The sequence below is a fragment of the Oncorhynchus mykiss genome, chromosome 7, assembly GCF_057628025.1.
Source record: "Oncorhynchus mykiss isolate SJ-2025 chromosome 7, ASM5762802v1, whole genome shotgun sequence".
Taxonomy (NCBI): domain Eukaryota; kingdom Metazoa; phylum Chordata; class Actinopteri; order Salmoniformes; family Salmonidae; genus Oncorhynchus; species Oncorhynchus mykiss.
The window spans coordinates 4,363,488-4,379,392 of NC_143028.1; the positions used below are offsets into that span (position 1 = coordinate 4,363,488).

The 15,905-nt window shown below is 44.9% G+C and overlaps 3 protein-coding genes across 3 annotated transcripts; all 3 read right to left on the bottom strand.

Moving 5' to 3' along the window:
* Positions 1 to 1,345: 1,345 nt before the first annotated feature.
* Positions 1,346 to 6,019, bottom strand: LOC110497014 (coagulation factor VII-like). Its single transcript, XM_036982185.2, has 8 exons — positions 5,845 to 6,019; positions 5,540 to 5,703; positions 5,357 to 5,381; positions 4,998 to 5,111; positions 4,342 to 4,479; positions 4,065 to 4,171; positions 3,506 to 3,626; positions 1,346 to 3,386 (listed from the first exon to the last, which is right to left on the bottom strand). The coding sequence occupies exons 1-8, from the start codon at positions 5,900 to 5,902 to the stop codon at positions 2,677 to 2,679; spliced, it is 1,437 nt and encodes a 478-aa protein (XP_036838080.1). The 5' UTR covers positions 5,903 to 6,019; the 3' UTR covers positions 1,346 to 2,676.
* A 4,590-nt stretch (positions 6,020 to 10,609) lies between these two features.
* LOC149982219 (uncharacterized) lies at positions 10,610 to 11,554 on the bottom strand. The gene is made up of 2 exons (XM_090239889.1): positions 11,114 to 11,554; positions 10,610 to 10,924 (listed from the first exon to the last, which is right to left on the bottom strand). The coding sequence occupies exons 1-2, from the start codon at positions 11,552 to 11,554 to the stop codon at positions 10,778 to 10,780; spliced, it is 588 nt and encodes a 195-aa protein (XP_090096015.1). The 3' UTR covers positions 10,610 to 10,777.
* LOC118965220 (coagulation factor VII) lies at positions 10,610 to 15,905 on the bottom strand. Its single transcript, XM_036982183.2, has 8 exons — positions 15,133 to 15,905; positions 14,829 to 14,992; positions 14,646 to 14,670; positions 14,303 to 14,416; positions 13,645 to 13,782; positions 13,368 to 13,474; positions 12,807 to 12,927; positions 10,610 to 12,687 (listed from the first exon to the last, which is right to left on the bottom strand). Exons 1-8 carry the CDS (start codon positions 15,188 to 15,190, stop codon positions 11,978 to 11,980), a joined length of 1,437 nt encoding a protein of 478 aa, XP_036838078.1. The 5' UTR covers positions 15,191 to 15,905; the 3' UTR covers positions 10,610 to 11,977.

The window sequence follows — 15,905 nt, forward strand, 5'->3', positions numbered from 1 at the left end:
GCACATGTGACAGACGTGACAGTCTGGAGACGCCGTGGAGAACGTTCTGCTGCCTGCAACATCCTCCAGCATGACCGGTTTGGCGGTGGGTCAGTCATGGTGTGGGGTGGCATTTCTTTGGGGTGGCCGCACAGCCCTCCATGTGCTCGCCAGAGGTAGCCTGACTGCCATTAAGTACCGAGATGAGATCCTCAAACCCCTTGTGAGACCATATGCTGGTGCGGTTGGCCCTGGGTTCCTCCTAATGCAAGACAATGCTAGACCTCATGTGGCTGGAGTGTGTCAGCAACTCCTGCAAGAGGAAGGCATTGATGCTATGGACTGGCCCGCCCATTTCCCAGACCTGAATCCAATTGAGCACATCTGGGACATCATGTCTCGCTCCATCCACCAACGCCACGTTGCACCACAGACTGTCCAGGAGTTGGCGGATGCTTTAGTCCAGGTCTGGGAGGAGATCCCTCAGGAGACCATCCGCCACCTCATCAGGAGCATGCCCAGGCGTTGTAGGGAGGTCATACAGGCACGCGGAGGCCACACACACTACTGAGCCTCATTTTGACTTGTTTTAAGGACATTACATCAAAGTTGGATCAGCCTCTAGTGTGGTTTTCCACTTTAATTTTGAGTGTGACTCCAAATCCAGACCTCCATGGGTTGATAAATTTGATTTCCATTGATAATTTTTGTGTGATTTTGTTGTCAGCACATTCAACTACCGTATGTATGGAAAAAAGTATTTAATAAGAATATTTCATTCATTCAGATCTAGGATGTGTTATTTTAGTGTTCCCTTTATTTTTTTGAGCAGTGTATCTTGTTGTATGGGAGTCTAAGCAATACAATGTTCACAGGCTGATAAAGGAATGTTGAGACAAGTTGGAATGTTCACATGCAACAATGGAACATTCTATTGTGGATCTCATCTTAAAAACTATAGGATTTGGTTAATGTTTGCCATCTGATCTAATTATTTACCCAGACTGACTCATGATTGAAAGTACAATGTTACAAATAGCCGAACTACATATTTGTTTTAGGGAAATCGGTCATACTGGGAAGTAATACCAGTCCAAGAGATCCATATCTGGTAGTATATTGGTTTTATCATTGCCATCTGCAATAGTCTGTTGTATAGCAATACTCAGCATGCTAAGATTAAAGGTGTGATCTGCTATTTGTTGAGTTGTCCCAGCAAGTTAACATGAATATTTAGGTAAACACAAATTATCTTATTATTCCAATGGTTTAGCCTGCTGTGTTGTGGTGCCTTAAACGGCAAATCTAAAGAAATGCGTATGACTCAGATAATATGCATTTCAGAGAAAATACCATGTAGATGAGCTACTGCTGAAGTATTTATTCATCAGCTATCAGAGAGGAAACTTTGGAAGTAAATGTACGTATTGGGAAGCAAACATTCTGTATGGCATCACGTCAAACATTCTGTATGGCATCACGTCAAACATTCTGTATGGCATCAGGTCAAACATTCTGTATGGCATCAGGTCAAACATTCTGTATGGCGTCAGGTCAAACATTCTGTATGGCGTCAGGTCAAACATTCTGTATGGCATCAGGTCAAACATTCTGTATGGCATCAGTCAAACATTCTGTATGGCATCAGTCAAACATTCTGTATGACATCAGGTCAAACATTCTGTATGGCATCAGGTCAAACATTCTGTATGGCATCAGTCAAACATTCTGTATGGCATCAGGTCAAACATTCTGTATGGCATCACGTCAAACATTCTGTATGGCGTCAGGTCAAACATTCTGTATGGCGTCAGGTCAAACATTCTGTATGGCATCAGGTCAAACATTCTGTATGGCATCAGGTCAAACATTCTGTATGGCATCAGGTCAAACATTCTGTATGGCATCAGGTCAAACATTCTGTATGGCATCAGGTCAAACATTCTGTATGGCATCAGGTCAAACATTCTGTATGGCATCAGGTCAAACATTCTGTATGGCATCAGGTCAAACATTCTGTATGGCATCAGGTCAAACATTCTGTATGGCATCACGTCAAACATTCTGTATGACATCACGTCAAACATTCTGTATGACATCACGTCAAACATTCTGTATGGCATCAGTCAAACATTCTGTATGGCATCAGGTCAAACATTCTGTATGGCATCAGGTCAAACATTCTGTATGGCATCAGCTCAAACATTCTGTATGGAATCAGGTCAAACATTCTGTATGGCATCAGGTCAAACATTCTGTATGGCATCAGGTCAAACATTCTGTATGGCATCAGGTCAAACATTCTGTATGGCATCAGGTCAAACATTTTGTATGGCATCAGGTCAAACATTTTGTATGGCATCAGGTCAAACATTCTGTATGGCATCAGGTCAAACATTCTGTATGGCATCAGGTCAAACATTCTGTATGGCATCAGGTCAAACATTCTGTATGGCATCAGGTCATCCAAATCACCACTTGAAATAAACACTTCACATTAAGAGTCAAATGAAAAGAATAGCAGAGTGAAAAGATGTCTGATTACAAAGTGATGAAACAGGACGATATGCTACACCATTAGCATGATATACTGTAGCTTCCATGTACTATAAAAATATCTATTCATGTTATGTGACAATAGATTCACTGTAATGACAATTGGTGTTGTGTGGTGACTGGTGACAAATTGAATGGGAGTTAGCCAATGCTCTGCACATTGGGAGGTGGTGGCAATAACTTCTCCGTAGCCTGCTGAATCTGAACCTCATCTAATGCCATCTCTAGCAGGAATGGCATCGCCGGGGCACTGACTGAAGGCACCGGGGCAACGACTGAAGGAGTATTCATCACCTCCTCAGCCCAGTCCAGGTAGTTGGCTACGGTAGTGTAGACGCCATAGAAACCCTGTTTGGGGCAGCCCTTCCCCCAGCCCACCACGCCCATCAGGAAGTGGGTGGTCCCGTAGTAAGTGACCAGGGGGCTCCCGTCGTACCCCCTACAGGCCTCCTGGTTCCCCTTCATGTAGCCGGCACACAGCATGTTCTGGGTGAAGTTGAAGCCGCTCTTGAGGGTGCACTCAGAGTTGGGCAGGATGGGCACGGCTAGCCTGCGGAGGAAGCGTGAGGAGGGGGCTGGCGGGGTGCCAGGTTTGGGATCGTTGCCCCCGTTGGTGCGCTTCCCCCAGCCGCTAAGGGTGTGAAAGCGGACGGCCGCCAGCTCGCTCTTGGCGAAGTGTTGCTGAGGCAGGCAGATGGGTACAGCGTCAGGGCCCAGAGTTACACGCCCTCTCAGACGCAGCAGGGCGATGTCACTGTCACCTGTTGCTGGGTCGTACAGGTTGTAGGGTATGGCTCTGGCCACGGGGATCCTCTGCTCGCTGCCCTCTTCTACGTCAATGTTGTGTTCCCCTGGAAACTGTTGTTCATTAGGACAGTGTTTTGTTATGTGACATAGGGACACAAATAATGTTCTCACTATATGTTTCTAGATGCTCTATGAAAGGCACACAACCCACACCGTAACCTACCTGCGACCACCATCAGGTCCTTGGTGTCTCTATCCACGACACAGTGGGCAGCAGTGATGACCCAGTCAGGATGAACTATGACCCCACCACACAGACTAGTGCCTTTATGCTCCAATAGGATCTGCAACCACCAGTCCCATCACAAAGACAAATTGGCCACTCATCCATCACATCTCATTGTACATAAACCAAAATAATACTGTGGAATTATATAATGCCTAATGGAAGAGGTGGTAATAGATACTAACCTAGTTAATATTACACCCTTTGACTTCAAGGATAGTGGTTGTATGGGATTGACTGTGGATTAGTTATTCTACCAACTATGCCACATAATGCCCTGTGTGGCTTAGTTGGTAGATCATGGTGCTTGCAATTCCAGCATGGTGGGTTTAATTCCCATGGGGGACAAGCACAAAAAATGCCCTCACTACTCTAAATCCCTCTGGATAAGTGTGTCTGCTAAATTACGAAAATGTAGAAGGGTAGTATTGGCCAATCAAATGTGAAAGAGGTGGATGGATCCATTGTGCTCTCCAGCCAGGCGTTGATGTGTTACCTGCCATGGACAGGCTCCTTTGGGACAGTGGTTCCCACCGACTAGTTTGACTCGTGCCTGGCTCATCGGAGCTTCCAAGCCTGGGATTTTACCACACGGATACTGAACTGATAATAGACAGACAGACGAGTTGTTGTTTCTAACTCTAATCATACATCAACAAATGCATGCTGGCTCCTTTTGGTTCTGTTAATATTACAGTCTGTTCGTAACAAACAGGGATTTCCCGTCTTAAACAAAACATCTGGGCTCATCTACTGTCCGTTACAGTTAGTACCTTGGGCAACACACTCTCTTCCGTCCTCTCCCAGGGCATAACCAGGAGCGCAGGAACACTTGCGTCTTGACCCAGAACTGTTACAGAAGTGCTCGCACTCCCCGTTAAGGGAGAGGCATTTCAGGGTGTCCTCAAACACTACAGTATGTTGGGAGAAAGGGGAAAGGCAAGTAGGATGAGCAGAATGCGGTCAACATATAATATCAGCCCACTAGCAAATGTGGGCAACACTTCACATTAGGGTGCTCTTACTACTGCGGAATTACAATAAACTATTGGAATGAAACTATTGTGAAAACCGGTGTTGCTTAATCCTGGTCCTGGAAACCCAAAGGGGGTGCACATTTTGGTTTTTGCCCTAGCACTACACATCTGAGCACACATACTTTCTTATTTTTCTTAAAACTGCATTGTTGGTTAAGGGCTTGTCTGTAAGCATTTTACTGTAAGGTCTGTTGTATTCGGAGCATGTGACAAAAACATTAGATTTGATTCAACTAATCAACTCATTATCTAACATTTGATTAGTGGAATCAGGTGTGCAGTGCTAGGGCAAAACCAGAAATGTGCACCCCTTTGGGACCCCAGGACCAGGATTAAGAAACACTGGCGTAAACTATTGGTATAAAAATGGCAGTTAGGAATTCTCTTCCTACCTGTCTGACAGTATTTTCCTACATAGCCTCCCAGACACTGACATGTGTAAGAGTCATCCATGTAAACACAAGTTCCATTGTTTTTGCATGGGTTGACCAGGCAGGGATCCTGACCTTAGAGGGATCAATCAATAGGGTAAAGGATATGACATTTGCTATTTGACATGCTGGACATTTCTTGTGCAAATAAATTAGGAATGTGATAACATACATGGTAGTACCATATTGGATTTTATACAACAATATAATTAGCATTTTATGAAAATGAATGAAAGCACATTTGAAAGCAATACTCTATCATATATTTTAGGCTGGTTGGAATTTTTTGTGTACAGTCCACATAGAAAAATCTGATTTACCCGTGTATTTCAACCAAAACCTTTTCTGTGGAAACAAACCATACATAGTCAGTTTTAAGAGTTCTCTGGAATTCTCACATGTTCCTATGCATTGCTAAATATTTCATTCAAATAAAATAAAATACTGCTTCAATCAAAGTAATAGCAAATATTTCACCAAGTGAAATTACTACAAAATTGCACCGTTTGGGCGTCGTCCTCGAAAACTTCCCGAGCCTCTTCATAGTTACAAATTTGCTCGACACACTCGCGCTCGATGTTGCCCTGAAACAACTCCTCCAAGTAGCCGCTGTTGGCGCGCCTTGCTCTGTCAAGCACCAGGTGAGCATCATCCTTCGACAAGAAGACTTAAACATCGAATGACAATACATAAAGGAAAGACAACAACTGACATTTTGCACCTCTCCATCTTTAAAAAAAAATATGACTTTATCATTTAACTAACTGTAACGCTAGATTCAAAATATATGTTTTCGAAACAAACTTACCAGCGGCAGAAATGACATTTGAAATGGCCCAAAGTGCACAATTTTTTTTCAGCAGCATCGTGGCTTACCTGAATCACCCAAAACTGAAGCGGTTTGAGGCAAACAATGCCAGCTCATATGACTCCCACTCACTCCAACAGCTCACTCCCACTCACTCCAACAGCTCACTCCCACTGCTCTGCAAACAGTTGCCACATCTGGGTGATGGTGGCCAGACCTGAACCAGAGGATTAGGCCTATGTCTTACACTACATGGACAAAAGAATGTGGACACACCTTCAAATGAGTGGATTCGGCTATTTCAGTCACACCAGTTGCTGACGTGTATACAATCGAGCACACAGCCATGCAATCTCCATAGACAAACAATGTCAGTAGAATGGCCCGTACTGAGCTCAGTGAGCTCAGTCAGTTCCTCAAATTTCTGCTCTGTTAGAGCTGGGCAACTGTAAGTGCTGTTATTGTGAAGTGTAAACTTCTAGGAATAAGAATGTCTCAGCCGGTAAGTGGTAGGCCACACAAGCTCACAGAACTGGACCGCCAAGTCCTTAGTGCTTAAACAAATTCTGTCCTCGGCTGCAACACTCACTACCGAGTTCCAAACTGCCTCTGGGAGCAGAATCAGCGCAATAACTGTTAGTCGAGAGCTTCATGAAATGGGTTTCCATGGCCGAGCAGATGCACAAAAGCCTAAGATCACCATGCACAATGCCAAGCGTCGGCTGGAGTGGTGTAAAGCTCGTCGCCATTGGACTCTGGAGCAGTGGAAATGCATTCTCTTGAGTGATGAATCACGCTTCACCATCTGGACGAATCTGGGTTTGGCAGATGCCAGGAAAACACTACCTGCCCCAATACATAGTGCCAAATGTAAAGTTTGGTGGAGGAGGAATAATGTTCTGGGGTTCTTTTTCATGGTTCAGGCTAGGGCCCTTAGTTCCAGTGAAGGGAAATCTTAACGCTACAACATACAATGACATTCTAGAAAATTCTGTGCTTCCAACTTTGTGGCAACAGTTTTGGAATTAGATTTTCGACAAGCAGCTGTCCAAATACTTTTGGCCATGTATTGTATCTTAAATATGACATTTGGTCCCTATATTTACCTGTTATAATACATTTTTCGCTATCCTTTGTAATATCAGAATCGTTCACATATTTGATTTCATGATATGCATCATTGAATGTATGTAGCTCAAATCAAATCAAATGTATTGATAAAGCCCTTCTTACATCAGCTGATATCTCAAAGCGCTGTACAGAAACCCAGCGTAAAACCCCAAACAGCAAGCAATGCAGGTGTAGAAGCACGGTGGCTAGGAAAAACTCCCATGAAAGGCCAGAACCTAGGAAGAAACCTAGAGAGGAACCAGGCTATGAGGGGTGGTCAGTCCTCTTCTGGCTGTGCCGGGTGGAGATTTTAACAGAACATAGCCAACATGTTCAAATGTTCATAGATGACCAGCAGGGTCAAATAATAATAATCACAGTGGTTGTCGAGGGTGCAACAGGTCAGCACCTCAGGAGTAAATGTCAGTTGGCTTTTCATATCTGATCATTCAGAGTATCTCTACCGCTCCTGCTGTCTCTAGAGAGTTGAAAACAGCAAGTCTGGGACAGGTAGCATGTCCGGTGAACAGGTCAGGGTTCCATAGCCGCAGGCAGAACAGTTGAAACTGGAGCAGCAGCACGGCCAGGTGGACTGGGGAAAGCAAGGAGTCATCAGGCCAGGTCATCCTGAGGCATAGTCGTAGGGCTCAGGTCCTCTGAAAGAGAGAGAGAATTAGAGAGAACATACTTAAATTCACACAAGGCACCTGATAAGACAGGAGGAATACTCCAGATATAACAGACTGGCCCTAGACCCGCGACACATAAACTACTGCAGCATAAATACTGGAGGCTGAGACAGGAGGGGTCGGGAGACACTGTGGCCCCATCCAACGATACCCCCGGACAGGGCCAAACAGGCAGGATATAACCCCACCCACTTTGCAAAAGCACAGCCCCCACACCACTAGAGGGATATCTTCAACCACCAATTTACCATCCTGAGACAAGGCCGAGTATAGCCCACAAAGATCTCCGCCACGGCACAACCCAAGGGGGGGTGCCAACCCAGACAGGAAGATCACATCAGTGACTCAACCCACTCAAGTGACGCACCCCTCCTAGGGACGGCATGGAAGAGCACTAGTAAGCCAGTGACTCAGCCCCTGTAATAGGGTTAGAGGCAGAGAATCCCAGTGGAGAGACAGGCAGAGACAGCTAGGGCCTATTTCTTGTTTGGAGGGTCCAGAGGTACCCCCAGTGTAAATAGACCCACTGATGCACAACAGGAGAAAGTAGCTAGGCTACAAAGGATTTAACCAACTTTATAGATTTGCTTGCTTGTTTCAATGCCTGTTCTAGTCCATGGGCCAGCAGAAAAAAAATCCACTTTTGGGTGGCAAAGGTTTGATGGTATTAAATTGTTCCCCACAAGCCCCTGATCAAATTGATATACGATAGCCTATCTCCTAAACAGTAGATTACTATGTTTTTCACACCTTTATATACACTGCTCAAAAAAATAAAGGGAACACTTAAACAACACAATGTAACTCCAAGTCAATCACACTTCTGTGAAATCAAACTGTCCACTTAGGAAGCAACACTGATTGACAATAAATGTCACATGCTGTTGTGCAAATGGAATAGACAACAGGTGGAAATTATAGGCATTTAGCAAGACACCCCCAATAAAGGAGTGGTTCTACAGGTGGTGACCACAGACCACTTCTCAGTACCTATGCTTCCTGGCTGATGTTTTGGTCACTTTTGAATGCTGGCGGTGCTTTCACTCTAGTGGTAGCATGAGACAGAGTCTACAACCCACACAAGTGGCTCAGGTAGTGCAGCTCATCCAGGATGGCACATCAATGCGAGCTGTGGCAAGAAGGTTTGCTGTGTCTCTCAGCGTAGTGTCCAGAGCATGGAGGCGCTACCAGGAGACAGGCCAGTACATCAGGAGACGTGGAGGAGGCCGTAGGAGGGCAACAACTCAGCAGCAGGACCGCTACCTCCGCCTTTGTGCAAGGAGGAGCAGGAGGAGCACTGCCAGAGCCCTGCAAAATGACCTCCAGCAGGCCACAAATGTGCATGTGTCTACTCAAACGGTCAGAAACAGACTCCTTGAGGGTGGTATGAGGGCCCGGCGTCCACAGGTGGGGGTTGTGCTTACAGCCCAACACCGTGCAGGACGTTTGGCATTTACCAGAGAACACCAAGATTGGCAAATTCGCCACGGGCGCCCTATGCTCTTCACAGATGAAAGCAGGTTCACACTGAGCACATGTGACAGACGTGACAGTCTGGAGACGCCGTGGAGAACGTTCTGCTGCCTGCAACATCCTCCAGCATGACCGGTTTGGCGGTGGGTCAGTCATGGTGTGGGGTGGCATTTCTTTGGGGTGGCCGCACAGCCCTCCATGTGCTCGCCAGAGGTAGCCTGACTGCCATTAAGTACCGAGATGAGATCCTCAAACCCCTTGTGAGACCATATGCTGGTGCGGTTGGCCCTGGGTTCCTCCTAATGCAAGACAATGCTAGACCTCATGTGGCTGGAGTGTGTCAGCAGCTCCTGCAAGAGGAAGGCATTGATGCTATGGACTGGCCCGCCCATTTCCCAGACCTGAATCCAATTGAGCACATCTGGGACATCATGTCTCGCTCCATCCACCAACGCCACGTTGCACCACAGACTGTCCAGGAGTTGGCGGATGCTTTAGTCCAGGTCTGGGAGGAGATCCCTCAGGAGACCATCCGCCACCTCATCAGGAGCATGCCCAGGCGTTGTAGGGAGGTCATACAGGCACGCGGAGGCCACACACACTACTGAGCCTCATTTTGACTTGTTTTAAGGACATTACATCAAAGTTGGATCAGCCTCTAGTGTGGTTTTCCACTTTAATTTTGAGTGTGACTCCAAATCCAGACCTCCATGGGTTGATAAATTTGATTTCCATTGATAATTTTTGTGTGATTTTGTTGTCAGCACATTCAACTACCGTATGTATGGAAAAAAGTATTTAATAAGAATATTTCATTCATTCAGATCTAGGATGTGTTATTTTAGTGTTCCCTTTATTTTTTTGAGCAGTGTATCTTGTTGTATGGGAGTCTAAGCAATACAATGTTCACAGGCTGATAAAGGAATGTTGAGACAAGTTGGAATGTTCACATGCAACAATGGAACATTCTATTGTGGATCTCATCTTAAAAACTATAGGATTTGGTTAATGTTTGCCATCTGATCTAATTATTTACCTAGACTGACTCATGATTGAAAGTACAATGTTACAAATAGCCGAACTACATATTTGTTTTAGGGAAATCGGTCATACTGGGAAGTAATACCAGTCCAAGAGATCCATATCTGGTAGTATATTGGTTTTATCATTGCCATCTGCAATAGTCTGTTGTATAGCAATACTCAGCATGCTAAGATTAAAGGTGTGATCTGCTATTTGTTGAGTTGTCCCAGCAAGTTAACATGAATATTTAGGTAAACACAAATTATCTTATTATTCCAATGGTTTAGCCTGCTGTGTTGTGGTGCCTTAAACGGCAAATCTAAAGAAATGCGTATGACTCAGATAATATGCATTTCAGAGAAAATACCATGTAGATGAGCTACTGCTGAAGTGTGGCTATGGATACATTTGGACTTTTCATTCACTCACACACACTCACACACACACAAATAACACAAAGGAGGCAAAGATTTAGTTTGTCAGCAAGTAATATTTATTCATCAGCTATCAGAGAGGAAACTTTGGAAGTAAATGTACGTATTGGGAAGCAAACATTCTGTATGGCATCACGTCAAACATTCTGTATGGCATCACGTCAAACATTCTGTATGGCATCACGTCAAACATTCTGTATGGCTTCAGTCAAACATTCTGTATGACATCACGTCAAACATTCTGTATGGCATCACGTCAAACATTCTGTATGGCATCAGGTCAAACATTCTGTATGGCATCAGGTCAAACATTCTGTATGGCGTCAGGTCAAACATTCTGTATGGCATCAGGTCAAACATTCTGTATGGCATCAGTCAAACATTCTGTATGGCATCAGTCAAACATTCTGTATGACATCAGGTCAAACATTCTGTATGGCATCAGGTCAAACATTCTGTATGGCATCAGTCAAACATTCTGTATGGCATCAGGTCAAACATTCTGTATGGCATCACGTCAAACATTCTGTATGGCGTCAGGTCAAACATTCTGTATGGCGTCAGGTCAAACATTCTGTATGGCATCAGGTCAAACATTCTGTATGGCATCAGGTCAAACATTCTGTATGGCATCAGGTCAAACATTCTGTATGGCGTCAGGTCAAACATTCTGTATGGCATCAGGTCAAACATTCTGTATGGCATCAGGTCAAACATTCTGTATGGCATCAGGTCAAACATTCTGTATGGCATCAGGTCAAACATTCTGTATGGCATCAGGTCAAACATTCTGTATGGCATCAGGTCAAACATTCTGTATGGCATCAGGTCAAACATTCTGTATGGCATCAGGTCAAACATTCTGTATGGCATCAGGTCAAACATTCTGTATGGCATCAGGTCAAACATTCTGTATGGCATCAGGTCAAACATTCTGTATGGCATCAGGTCAAACATTCTGTATGGCATCAGGTCAAACATTCTGTTGGCATCACGTCAAACATTCTGTATGGCATGACATCACGTCAAACATTCTGTATGACATCACGTCAAACATTCTGTATGGCATCAGGTCAAACATTCTGTATGGCATCAGGTCAAACATTCTGTATGGCATCAGGTCAAACATTCTGTATGGCATCAGGTCAAACATTTTGTATGGCATCAGGTCATCCAAATCACCACTTGAAATAAACACTTCACATTAAGAGTCAAATGAAAAGAATAGCAGAGTGAAAAGATGTCTGATTACAAAGTGATGAAACAGGACGATATGCTACACCATTAGCATGATATACTGTAGCTTCCATGTACTATAAAAATATCTATTAATGTTATGTGACAATAGATTCACTGTAATGACAATTGGTGTTGTGTGGTGACTGGTGACAAATTTAATGGGAGTTAGCCAATGCTCTGCACATTGGGAGGTGGTGGCAATAACTTCTCCGTAGCCTGCTGAATCTGAACCTCATCTAATGCCATCTCTAGCAGGAATGGCATCACCGGGGCACTGACTGAAGGCACCGGGGCAACGACTGAAGGAGTATTCATCACCTCCTCAGCCCAGTCCAGGTAGTTGGCTACGGCAGTGTAGACGCCATAGTAACCCTGTTTGGGGCAGCCCTTCCCCCAGCCCACCACGCCCATCAGGAAGTGGGTGGTCCCGTAGTAAGTGACCAGGGGGCTCCCGTCGTCCCCCCTACAGGCCTCCTGGTTCCCCTCCATGTAGCCGGCACACAGCATGTTCTGGGTGAAGTTGAAGCCGCTCTTGAGGGTGCACTCAGAGTTGGGCAGGATGGGCACGGCTAGCCTGCGGAGGAAGGGCGAGGAGGGGGCTGGCGGGGTGCCAGGTTTGGGATCGTTGCCCCCGTTGGTGCGCTTCCCCCAGCCGCTAAGGGTGTGAAAGCGGACGGCCGCCAGCTCGCTCTTGGCGAAGTGTTGCTGAGGCAGGCAGATGGGTACAGCGTCAGGGCCCAGAGTTACACGCCCTCTCAGACGCAGCAGGGCGATGTCACTGTCACCTGTTGCCGGGTCGTACAGGTTGTAGGGTATGGCTCTGGCCACGGGGATCCTCTGTTCGCTGCCCTCTTCTACGTCAATGTTGTGTTCCCCTGGAAACAGTGTTGTTAATTAGGACAGTGTTTTGTTTATGTGACACAGGGACACAAATAATGTATGTTTCTAGAAGCTCTATGAAAGGAACACAACCCACACCCACACCGTAACCTACCTGCGACCACCATCAGGTCCTTGGTGTCTCTATCCACGACACAGTGGGCAGCAGTGATGACCCAGTCAGGATGAACTATGACCCCACCACACAGACTAGTGCCTTTATGCTCCAATAGGACCTGCAACCACCAGTCCCATCACAAAGACAAATTGGCCACTCATCCATCACATCTCATTGTACATAAACCAAAATAATACTGTCTAATGTCATATAATGCCTAATGGAAGAGGTGGTAATAGATACTAACCTAGTTAATAGTACACCCTTTGACTTCAAGGATAGTGGTTGTATGGGAATGACTGTGGTTTAGTTATTCTACCAACTATGCCACATAATGCCCTGTGTGGCTTAGTTGGTAGATCATGGTGCTTGCAATTCCAGCATGGTGGGTTTAATTCCCATGGGAGACAAGCACAAAAAATGCACTCACTACTCTAAATCCCTCTGGATAAGAATGTCTGCTAAATTACGAAAATGTAGAAGGGTAGTATTGGCCAATCAAATGTGAAAGAGGTGGATGGATCCATTGTGCTCTCCAGACAGGCGTTGATGTGTTACCTGCCATGGACAGGCTCCTTTGGGACAGTGGTTCCCACCGACTAGTTTGACTCGTGCCTGGCTCATCGGAGCTTCCAAGCCTGGGATTTTACCACACGGATACTGAACTGATAATAGACAGACAGACGAGTTGTTGTTTCTAACTCTATTCATACATCAACAAATGCATGCTGGCTCCTTTTGGTTCTGTAAATATTACAGTCTGTTCGTAACAAACAGGGATTTCCCGTCTTTAACAAAACATCTGGGCTCATCTACTGTCCATTACAGTTAGTACCTTGGGCAACACACTCTCTTCCGTCCTCTCCCAGGGCATAACCAGGAGCGCAGGAACACTTGCGTCTTGACCCAGAACTGTTACAGAAGTGCTCGCACTCCCCGTTAAGGGAGAGGCATTTCAGGGTGTCCTCAAACACTACAGTATGTTGGGAGAAAGGGGAAACGCAAGTAGGATGAGCAGAATGCGGTCAACATATCATATCACTAGCAAATGTTGGCAACACTTCACATTAGGGTGCTCTTACTACTGCGGAATTACAATAAACTATTGGTATGAAACTATTGTGAAAACCGGTGTTGCTTAATCCTGGTCCTGGAAACCCAAAGGGGGTGCACATTTTGGTTTTTGCCCTAGCACTACACATCTGAGCACACATACTTTCTTAAGACTTATTTTTCTTAAAACTGCATTGTTGGTTAAGGGCTTGTCTGTAAGCATTTTACTGTAAGGTCTGTTGTATTCGGAGCATGTGACAAAAACATTAGATTTGATTCAACTAATCAACTCATTATCTAACATTTGATTAGTGGAATCAGGTGTGCAGTGCTAGGGCAAAAACAGAAATGTGCACCCCTTTGGGACCCCAGGACCAGGATTAAGAAACACTGGCGTAAACTATTGGTATAAAAATGGCAGCTAGGAATTCTCTTCCTACCTGTCTGACAGTATTTCCCTTCATAGCCTTCCAGACACTGACATGTGTAAGAGTCATCCATGTAAACACAAGTTCCATTGTTTTTGCATGGGTTGACCAGGCAGGGATTCTGACCTTAGAGGGATCAATAGGGTAAAGGATATGACATTTGCTATTTGACATGCTGGACATTTCTTGTGCAAATAAATTAGGAATGTGCTACCATGTATGTTATTACCATATTGGATTTTATACAACAATATAATTAGCATTTTATGAAAATGAATGAAAGCAATACTCTATCATATATTTTAGGCTGGTTGGAATTTTTTGTGTACAGTCCACATAGAAAAATCTGATTTACCCGTGTATGTCAACCAAAACCTTTTCTGTGGAAACAAACCATACATAGTCAGTTTTAAGAGTTCTCTGGAATTCTCACATGTTCCTATGCATTGCTAAATATTTCATTAAATTAAATCAAAATAGTGCTTCAATTAAAGTAATAGCAAATATTTCACCAAGTGAAATTACTACAAAATTGCACCGTTTGGGCGTCGTCCTCGAAAACTTCCCGAGCCTCTTCATAGTTACAAATTTCCTCGACACACTCGCGCTCGATGTTGCCCTGAATCAACTCCTCGAAGTAGCCGCTGTTGGCGCGCCTTGCTCTGTCAAGCACCAGGTGAGCATCATCCTTCGACAAGAAGACTTAAACATCGAATGACAATACATAAAGGAAAGACAACAACTGACATTTGGCACCTCTCCATCTTTAAAAAAAATATGACTTTATCATTTAACTAACTGTAACGCTAGATTCAAAATATATGTTTTCGAAACAAACTTACCAGCGGCAGAAATGACAGTTGAAATGGCCCAAAGTGCACAAAATGTTTTCAGCAGCATCGTGGCAGACCTGAATCACCCAGAACTGGAACGATTTGAGGTAAACAATTCCAGCTCATATGACTCCCACTCACTCCAACAGCTCACTCCCACTCACTCCAACAGCTCACTCCCACTGCTCTGCAAACAGTTGCCACATCTGGGTGATGGTGACCAGACCTGAACCAGAGGATTAGGCCTATGTCTTACACTACATGGACAAAAGAATGTGGACACACCTTCAAATGAGTGGATTCGGCTATTTCAGTCACACCAGTTGCTGACGTGTATACAATCGAGCACACAGCCATGCAATCTCCATAGACAAACAATGTCAGTAGAATGGACCGTACTGAGCTCAGTGAGCTCAGTCAGTTCCTCAAATGTCTGCTCTGTTAGAGCTGGGCAACTGTAAGTGCTGTTATTGTGAAGTGTAAACTTCTAGGAATAAGAATGTCTCAGCCGGTAAGTGGTAGGCCACACAAGCTCACAGAACTGGACCGCCAAGTCCTTAGCGCTTAAACAAATTCTGTCCTCGGCTGCAACACTCACTACCGAGTTCCAAACTGCCCCTGGGAGCAAAATCAGCGCAAGAACTGTTAGTCGGGAGCTTCATGAAATGGGTTTCCATGGCCGAGCAGATGCACAAAAGCCTAAGATCACCATGCACAATGCCAAGCGTCGGCTGGAGTGGTGTAAAGCTTGTCGCCATTGGACTCTGGAGCAGTGGAAATGC